Source organism: Carcharhinus amblyrhynchos, chromosome 22 (assembly GCF_965287045.1).
Source record: "Carcharhinus amblyrhynchos chromosome 22, sCarAmb.v2.hapA, whole genome shotgun sequence".
Lineage (NCBI taxonomy): Eukaryota > Metazoa > Chordata > Chondrichthyes > Carcharhiniformes > Carcharhinidae > Carcharhinus > Carcharhinus amblyrhynchos.
In genome coordinates this window covers 5,526,991-5,537,217 of record NC_137345.1, presented here as the reverse complement: position 1 = coordinate 5,537,217, position 10,227 = coordinate 5,526,991, and the positions used below count along the sequence as shown (strand labels likewise).

General features: G+C 46.2%; 1 protein-coding gene across 1 annotated transcript in view; it reads left to right on the top strand.

Annotated features, from left to right (window-relative positions):
* Positions 1–5,739: 5,739 nt before the first annotated feature.
* Positions 5,740–10,227, top strand: part of slc60a1a (solute carrier family 60 member 1a) — a 63,497-nt gene continuing 59,009 nt past the window's right edge. The window contains exon 1 of the mRNA XM_080209837.1: positions 5,740–6,224. Coding sequence (XP_080065963.1) covers positions 5,998–6,224 — 227 coding nt within the window. The 5' untranslated portion in view covers positions 5,740–5,997. The remainder of the gene's footprint in view (positions 6,225–10,227) is intronic.

Genomic DNA, 10,227 nt, shown 5'->3' with positions numbered 1-10,227 from the left:
GATTCTTCCTTCGCACAGCATTACACTTGGTGTATTACCCCCCACCCCCCGCACCCGCCCCCCCCCCACCCCCCACCACCCCTGCACCTCCCCCCCCCCCCTCCCCACACACACACACACACACACACACATACATTTCCTCCTTGGTTTTGTAATGTGAATTTTCCCCAAGCTACAAGACACAATGGAATGCTTTCTATTCTCTCACACTGTTCCCATTTGAGCGGAAACAGGAAACATTGTAATGAATAGAGATGGCAGAATGATGTTGTATTTACTATTTACTAAGGAGCAAATTCAGCCAGGGATCCCAACTGTGATTATGATACTGTGTCTTCTAAGCAGCTACGAACATCAGATGAGAACAAAACTGTTCTCGGAATGATACCCTCCACAGTCGGATGTCTTACTTTTGCTCACAAAGTGAATCATGAATTGATACAGGCCATCGAGCCTGTACAACTCTAAATCCCACTCCTCTATCCATTCCATAATCACAGAATCCTTACAGTGTGGAAGGAGGCCATTCGGCCCACTGAGCCTGCACCGACAACAATTCCACCCAAGCCCCATTCCCTCATATTTACCCTGCCTATCTCTCTGATACTAATGGTCAATTCATCGTAGCCAATCAACCTAACTTGCACATCTTTGGGAGTGTGGGGGGAATCCGGAGGAAACCCACCCAGACCCGGGGAGAATGTGCAAATTCCGTATAGACAGTGGCCCGAGGCCGGAATTGAACCTGGGGTCCCTGGTGCTATGGGGCAGCAGTGCTAACCACTGTGCCACCATTTCTAATCATAGAATCCTACAATGCAGACGGAGGCTATTTGACCCATTGGGTCTGCACTGACCACAATCCCAATCAGGCCCTATTCCCATAACACAGTGTATTTACCCTGCTAATCTCCCTGATACCAAGGTGCAATTTAGCATGGCAAATTTTTGGACAGTGGGAGGAAACCGGAGCACCCAGAGGAAACCCACGCAGACACAGGGAGAACGTGCTGACTCTGCACAGACAATGAGCCGGGGATCGAACCTGGATTCCTGACGCTGTGAGGCAGCAGTGCTAACCACTGTGCCACCGTGCCACCCCAAAATCAAAGTGGAGAATATTCCTCCTTTTAAAGCACCTTATTTTTATAAAAGTAGAATTTCTCGACTCAGTGTTGAGTAATGGCTTCAATGAGGACTCTATCTGGAACATGGGCTGCTTCACTGGGTTATTGGAGATGATGTATTTTCACATTGATACAGGCCCCAGTTTGAAGCCATGCTTTCCTGGGACCAGGGAATATAGGAGACCCTTGGGGAAATTGAGAGAACCCAACTGTTACACATCAAAATTATATTGTCAGTATTGTTTTGTGAGTAGTGTGCGAACAACAGTTAGGACAATTTTGCGCTCAGCCTCGAGTTTAAGAGCAGCAGAAACATGGGAAAACCACCACCTGCAAGATTCCCTCCACCCTAACTTGGAACATGTCACCATTTCTTCGCTGTCATTGAGTGAAAATCCTGGAAGTCCCTTGCTAACAGCACTGTGGGTGTACCTACACCCTGCAGCGAACAGGAAGGTGGCTCACCACCACTTTCATAAGGGCAATTACGGATGGGAAATAAATGCTTGTCTAGCCAGCGATACCTGCATTTCCTGCATGAATGTAAAGATGATGTGGAAACAGGAGTAGGCCATCCAGCCCCTCGCGCCCGTTCCCCCTTCCAATAGGATCACGGCTAATCCAACATTCCTCAGATTCACTTTCCTGCCCGTTCCCCGTAACCCTTCATTCCCTCACTGATCGAAAGTCTATCTATCTCAGCCTTAAATTTACACAAGGACTCTGCTGCCACATCTCCCAGTGGCAAGGTGTTCCAAAGGCTCAAACCACTGTGAATGAATAAATTCCTCCTCATCTCCGTCTTAAATTGGTGTCCCTGTATTCTGAGACTGTGTCCTCTGGTCCTGGACTCTTTCATGAGGGGAAACTCAGCATTTACGCTTCAAGCCTCTTCAGAATCCTACATGCTTCAATGAGATCATCTCTTATTTTTCTAAATTCCAATGAGTCCCAACCTGTTTAACCTTTCCTCAGAAGACAATCCCTCCACACCAGGGATCATCCCAGTGAATCTTCTCCGAACTGCCTCCAGTGAAATAATATCTTTCCTTCGGGGAGTAAATCTGCTCACAGATATGATCTAAGGGGATCCATCAAAGATGCCAAAAGACAGTACTGGACCAAGCTAGAGTCCCAGGCTAGCCACACTGACCCCCACCAACTATGGCAAGGTCTACAAGACATAACAGGCTACAAGATGAAGGCATGTAAAATTGCCAGCTAACGCACCCCTCTCTGATGAGCTCAATGCATTCTACACCCATTTTGAGCAACATATCAGTGAAAGCATGTCCTCTACCCTGGAAGCCCTGGATGAACCTGTATCTGGGGTCACCATTGCAGATGTCAGAGCAGCTTTCTTGAAGGTCAACCCACGGAAAGTAAGTGGTCCTGATGGGGTACCTGGACAAGCATTCAGATCCTGTGTGGATCGACTGGCGGGGTATTCACTGATATCTTCAACCACTCTTTACAACAATCTGAGGTCCCTATCTGCTTCAAGAAGATGACCATCATCCCTGTACCAAAGAAAAACCAAGCAGCGTGCCTTAATGACTATCGGCCAGTGGCTCTAACATCCATCATTATGAAAGGTTAGTCATGGCACAAATCAATTCCAGCCGCCCGGACTACCTGGATCTACTACAGTTTATCTACCACCGCAACATATCCACAGCAGATGTCATCTCCCAGGCCCTTCCCTCAACCCTGAAACACCATCAGACTCTTAGTTATTGACCACAGCTCAGCCTTCAATGCCATTATTCCCATGAAACTCATCTCCAAACTACATGGCCTGGGCCTCGGCACCTCTCCCTGTGACTGGATCCTGAACTTCCTAACTCACAGACCACAATCAGTAAGGATAGGCAACAACACCTCCTCCACAATCATCCTCAACATCGGTGCCCCACAAGACTGCGTTCTCAGCCCCCTACTATACTCCTTACACATCAATGACTGTGTGACCAAATTCCTCTCTAATTCAATTTTTAAGTTTGCTGACAACACCACTGGAGTGGGTCGGATCTCAAACAATGACGAGACAGAGTACAGGAATGAGATAGAGAATCTGGTGAACTAGTGCAGCAACAATAGTCTATCCCTCAATGTCAACAAAACAAAGGAAACTGTCATTGATTTCAGGAAATGTGAAGGAGAACATGCCCATGCCTGCATCAACAGGGACAAAGTAGGAAGGGTTAAGAGCTTCACGTTTTCAGGTGTCCAGATCACCAACAACTTGTCCTAGTCCCTTCATACTGACACTATAGTTAAGAAAGCTCACCAATGCCTCTACTTTCTCAGAAGACTAAGGAAATTTGACATGTCAGCTACGACTGTCAGCAACTTTTCCAGAAGCACCATAGAAAGCATTCTTTCTGGTTGTATCACAGCTTGGTATGGGCTCCTGCTCTGCCCAAGAGCACAAAGAATTACAAAAGGTTCTGAATGTAGCCCAATCCATCACACAAACCAGCCTCCCATCCATTGACTCTGTCTATACTTCTCACTGCCTCGGTAAAGCAGCCAGCGTAATTAAGGACCCCACGCACCCCGGACATTCTCTCTTCCACCTTCTTCCTTCGGGAAAAAGATACAAAAGTCTGAGGTCACTTACCAACCGACTCAAGAACAGCTTCTTCCCTGCTGTTGTCATTCTTTTGAATGGACTTACCTTGCATTGATTGATCTTTCTCTACAGCCTAGCTATGACTGTAACACTACATTCTGCACTCTGTTGTTTCCTTCTCTATGAACGGTATGTTTTGCTTGCGAAGTGTGCAAAAGATAATACTTTTCACTGTATACTAATACATGTGACAATAATCAATCAAATCAAATGTTCCAGACGTAGTCTCATCAGTACCTTGTCCAGTTGCAGCAAGACTTCCCCACTCTTATACTCCAACACCCTTGAAATCCTGCACTGCTGCCTCACAGCACCAGGGACACGGGTTCGATTCCTGGCTTGGGTCACTGTCAGTGCGGAGTCTGCACATTCTCCCCCTGTTTGCATGGGTTTCTTCCAGTTGCTCCTGTTTTCCCCCACAGTCTGGGTTGGTTAGGTGCATTGGCCATGCTAAATTCTCTCTCAGTGTACCCAAACAGGTGCTGGAGTGTGGCGAATAGGGGATTTTCACAGTAACTTCAGTGCAATGTTAATGTAAGCCTACTTATGACACTAATAAGTAAAGTTTCAAACTTGAACCAAGGGTCACCATTCCATTAGCCTTCCTGGTTACCTGCTACTCCTTTGTGCTAGCTTTCTGTGTTTCGTACACAAGTTCCCCCAAGACCCTTTGTGCTGTAGCTTTCTGCAGCTTTTCTCCATTTAAATAATTCTCTGTTCTTTTGTTCTCCCTTCCAAAATGAACAGCTTCACATTTTCCCACATTATACGCCATTTGCCAACTTTTTTACCCATTTATTTAACCTATTGATATCTTTGTAAACTATTAGAAAGAGATATTGATAGGTTAGCACTGCTGCCTCACAGCGCCAGGGACCTGGGTTCAATTTCAGCCTCAGGTGACTGTCTGTATGGAGTTTGCACGTGGGTTTACTCCAGGTGTTCCAGATTCCTCTCACAGAGATGCATATGTTGGGTGGCTTGGCCATGATAAATTGCCCCATAGTGTCCAAAGATCTGCAGGTTCGGTGGATTGGCCATGCCAAATTGAAGCTTTAAAAATTTATTTATTAATCACATGGAAGGCTTAAATTAACACTGCAATGAAGTTACTGTGAAATTCCCCTAGTCACCACATTCCGGCACCTCTTCGGGTCAATGTACCTAACCAGCACGTCTTTCGGACAGTGAGAGGAAACTGGAACACCCGGAGGAAACCCACCCAGACACAGGGAGAACATGCAAACTCCACACAGACAGTGACCCAAGCCGGGAATCAAATCCAGGTCCCTGGAGCTGTGAAGCAGCAGTGCTAACCACTGTGCCACCGTGCTCCTTAGTGCCCAAAGCTGTGAAAGTTAGGTGGATTGAACGTGCTAAATTGCCCCTTGGTGTCCAAAGGTGTGCAGGTTAGGGTGGATTGACTATGCTAAATTGCCCCTTGGTCCCCAAAGATGTGCAGGTTAGACGGATGGGCCATGCTCAATTGCCCCTTAGTGTCAGGGGGATTAGCAGGGCAAATATGTGGGATCATAGAGTTAGGGTGGGATTGTTGTTGGTGCTGGCTGGATGGGCTGAATGGCCTTTTGCTGCACTGTAGGGATTCCATCATTCTATTCTATGCAGTTCAGTTTTATTCGAGTTCTCTGACCCACGAACTCTTTAGCGCCCCGAGGGGATAAAATCAAACTGCATTCAGGAGTCGCCCTTTTACCAGGTCAACACTGAGAAACATTAACCATTCCAACCGCGTTTAACTCAACTCGCTCACAGTTTAACAACAATAATGCCAACACATCTTCCAATCCTTGCCCAATACTTTACCGAGAAACCCATTCACTCACACCCACGCTCTCTCCTTCCCCAGCCCCCTCACCCCGGGTAGTGAGTCAGCCATTAATGTAACATTGCTCCAGGGGTCAGATGGCTATGGTAAAACTCACCCTGCATGATGTGTGTGAGAGCAAACGGTTAATACCTGCTGGAGGGAGAGTATAAAAAGCAAGAGGGTTGCCGCTTTCGGAACCTGCTTTTGTCTGGGGGGAGGTGGAGTCGAAATTACTCTGCAGATTCTGTGCTGAAGCCAAGAGCAGGCATTCTGTAGCCTCCACTTGCTGAGTTGGGTTTTTAGTTAACTCCAGTTGGGTGGAATTGAGTTACCTGTCCCCCCCTCTTGTGTGTGTGTGTGTCTCTCTCTCTCTGTGTACTCCCTCCCTCTCTGCCTTGGGCACCGAGATGTGGGACGACCGTCGCTGGGCACTCTTCAAGCGCAACTTGCAGCCCACCCTGACCCTGTGGAGCGCTTTCTGCTCCTTCGGGCTGTGCATGGCTTTTCTGGGTCCAACGCTACTCGACCTCCGCTGTCAGACACACTCCAGCCTGCAGCAGATCACCTGGGTCTTCTTCGCTCAGAACTTCTGCGTCCTGGTCGGAACCATCATCGGTGGAGCCTTCAAAAAAACGTGAGACACCAACTGATTTCGCATCGCCCTTTAATCTTTCGTTCCCTCCTCTCTCCTCCACTACTTAATATATCCTTCCAGATCTCAGCATTTGAATTCTCTTTCTCTCTGGCCTTTAGCCAGTTTGAGGGAATTAGTTTACAAGCATCCACACTAAACCAGCATCAATCACATTGGCTTTATTTTTTCATATCCCCATGGGATTCGCACCTGGCTCGGTTGTATCATTACTTTTTTAATCGTTTATAACCCAGGTTTGGGGATTTATTATTGGGCGAATGCATCCCGTTGTGTTTTCAGATGTTCTTTTTGTTCCCTATCTGTTCCTTTTAAAGGTTCAGACGAATGAGGTGGGGGATCTCATAAAGACTGATAAAATTCTAACAGGATAGATGCAGGGAGGCTGTTCCCCACGGTGGGGGATGTCCAGGGGGTCACAGTCTGAGGATTTGGGGTAGATCATTTAGTTCGGAAATTAGGAGACAATCCTTCAGCTAAAGAGTGGTGAGCCTGTGAAATTCATTATCACAGGAAGTAGTTGATGCCAAAACATTGAATACATTCAAAAGGCAAGTGGAATGAGATCAAAGATTATGGGGAGAAAGCAGGATTAGGCTACTGAATTGGATGATCAGCCATGATCGTGATGAATGGTGGGGCAGGTTCAAAGGGCCAAATGCTCCTATCTTCTATGTTTCTTTATTAGTGTCACAAGTAGGCTTACATTAACTCCGCAATGAAGTTACTGTGAAAATCCCCAAGTCGCCACACTCCGGTGCCTGTTCAGGTACAGTGAGGGAGAATGTAGCAAGGCCATTGCACCTTAACCAGCATGTTTTCAGAGTGTGGGAGGAAACCAGAGCACCCGGAGGAAATCCACGCACACACAAGGGCAAAATGTGCAGACTCCACGCAGGCAGTGATGCAAGCCGGGAATCGAATCCAGGTCCCTGGTGCTGTGGGGCAGCAATGCTAACCACTGTGCCACCGTGTGGATCACACTTGGTGTTGAGTTTGTTCCCTCTCTCACAGCCCAGTGAGAATAATGGAACTGGTTACAAAAACTCCTGGGAGAGGATGATCAAATTAAAAAGTTGCCATCCATTAGGCTGCAGAGGAGATATGAGGACAAGTGACCAGAGGTTTGCTTGGAAGAGTCAGGTTCTGAGGAGAGGAGGGAGGCAGAGAGATTAGAGAAGGATGAGGGGGAAATTGGACTTTGTGGCGTCTGGCAGCTAAAGTAAAGTTCATTTATTAGTCACAAGTAAGCTTATATTAACACTGCAATGAAGTCATTGTGAAAATCCCCTAGCTGCACAGCAGAATCCCAGTGATGGAGGGGTTAGAATTTTTGATTTAATTTATTAGTGTCACATGTATTTACATATAGTGAAAAGTATTGTTTCTTGCACACCATACAGACAGAGCATACCGTTCATAGAGAAGGAAAGGAGAGAGTGCAGAGTGTAGTGTTACAGTCATAGCTAGAGTGTAGAGAAAGATCAACTTAATACGAGGTAAGTCCATTCAAAAGTCTTGAACAGCAGCAGGGAAGAAGTTGCTCTTGAGTCGGTTGTACGTGATCTCAGACTTTTGTATCTTTTTCCCGACAGAAGAAGGTGGAAGAGAGTATGTTCATGGTGCGTGGGGGGTCCTGCTTTTCCGAGGAAGTGTAGATAGAGTCAATGGATGGGAGGCTGGTTTGAGTGATGGACTGGACTTCGTTCATGATCTTTTATAGTTTCTTGTGGTCTTGGGCAGAACAGAATTGGTGGAGTGCAGTTGACTGTGAAGGTTGTGCAGCTGGAGGAGATCACAGAGGGAGGCCATGGGGGGCTGGCTTAAAGAAAAATCAGAACATACTGGAAGATCTCAGTATCTGTGGAGAGAGTTTAGCGCTAATGTTTTGAGTCAAGACGACCCTTTGTCACAGGCTGGTTACACTCTGTTCAATCTTGATTGTCCCTTACTCTGTTGCGATACGGACTAACCTGAGCCAGCTACTGTTGATAGAAGACTTCTAAAACTCAAATACTGGAAAGTAAACACATTTAGTCATATAAACACAGAACCAGGAGTTCTGTCCTGACTTGCTGTGTGTGAACTGACTTTGAGTGTCTGTACCAGGACAGGCAGAGTACAATAACAGTTTTATTCTATTTCATTATCTGGAATCCCTATTTAGTTTTTGATTTGAAATTGTAGTTAAATTCACTAAGCAACAGAAGGCAGAACATTGTAATCTGTTGATGATAAGATTACGTGTGAAAAGTGTTAGGAACCTTAAGAGTTTTCACCTTCATCTCCTTTATCACAAGAATATTGAATCTTTTGACTCGAGCTTTCAGGTTTATATTGTCGAAGTGATTGATTCTGCTGTTTATCATGAACAACGAACAGGGGAGAGAAATTTCTGGAAACAGTACAATGCCATCCCTGCATTCAGGGGGTGAGAGAACAGACACTTGTATGCAGTTCATAGAATTTAATGGTACAGAAGGAAGCTAATCAGGCCATTCTGCCTTTGCCAGCCCTTTGAAAACATTAGTCAACAAATCCAAGGTTATTGCTCTTTCTCCGTAGCAAATGTAAAACAGTCGCTGTGGTATCGTCCAAAATGCAGTGACCAAATCGCGCACAGCAAGATCCCATGAACAGCAATGCTACAGATAATCTGTTTTGTAGAGATGTATTCCTGAGGATTACATGTTTGCCGGGATACTCCCCTGCCCTTCTTCAAGATAGTGCAGTTGGTTATTTTATGAGAGTGCAGACCACCCTTTAGTTCAATGTCTCATCCAAAAAGGTAGCACTTCCAAGAAACACAGCATATCTCTGGTATTCCATTGGAGAGTCAATCTCTGTTTTGTGCTCAGGTAGGATCTGAAATCACAATCTCCTGACTGAGAACGAAGAATTGCAACTCACTGAGACACAGCCGATGCATTTAGCATCATTTTATGTGAGGACCAACTTCCGGTTGTCCGCCCATTACTTAATATTGACTTTATTAGTTCATTCACAGGGAGTGGGCATGACCAGCAAGCTTCGCAATTATTGCCCATCCTTAAATGCCTTTGAGAAGCTGGGGATGAGCCGTGTTCTTGATAACTTGTGGGTTGCTAGGCCTCTTCAGAGGCTGGTTATGAGTCAGTCACGTTGTTGTGGGTCTGGAGACTTACGTTGGCTGGATTGTGTAAGCTCAGGAGATTTCCTTTACTGAGGAACATTTAGGAAATTAGATAAGTTTTTATGGTAATTCCATAGTCACACGAGATGGCACGCCAGCCTCCCAATGGCAGGAGAGTCCCTTGCAATTAAATTGAAGACTGGAATGGGCCCATTGGGGATATTCTCCTCATCACAATGAGTTTAGAGTAAAAAGTTTATTTATTATTGTGACAAGTACATTAACACTGCAATGAAGTTACTGCGAATATCCCCACACTCCAGCTCCTGTTCAGGTACACTGAAGGAGAATTTAGCACAGCCAATCCACTTAACTAGCATGTCTTTCAGACTTTGGGAGAAAACCCACACAGACGCGGAGAGAACGTGCATCTCCACACAAACAGTGACCCAGGCCGGGAATCAAACCCGGCCCCGGCGCTGTGAGACAGTAGGGCTAACCATTGTGCCACCGTGTCAATTAATGAGCCAATTGATGCAAATTATCCTTGAGACTAACTGAATTAATTGCTTTGTTTATTCATTTGTGGGATGTGGAACTTTGAGTTGCTGGCAGCTCCTGGTGTCCGTGATTTCTGTCTGGGGTTCTCAATCTTGGGTTTGATCCAATGGTTGCCAAGCACTCATTTCACTGATGAGGGAGCTACCCAGCAACCACAAGACCCCCACTGGGGCCATTAAATTCACACACGTTTAGTGGCTGGCCAGTGTGTGTTGCCCATCCCTCATTGCCCTTGGAGGGCAGTTGAGAGTCAACCACATTGCTGTGGCTCTCGAGTCTCATGTAGGCCAGACTGGGTAAGGACTGCAGATT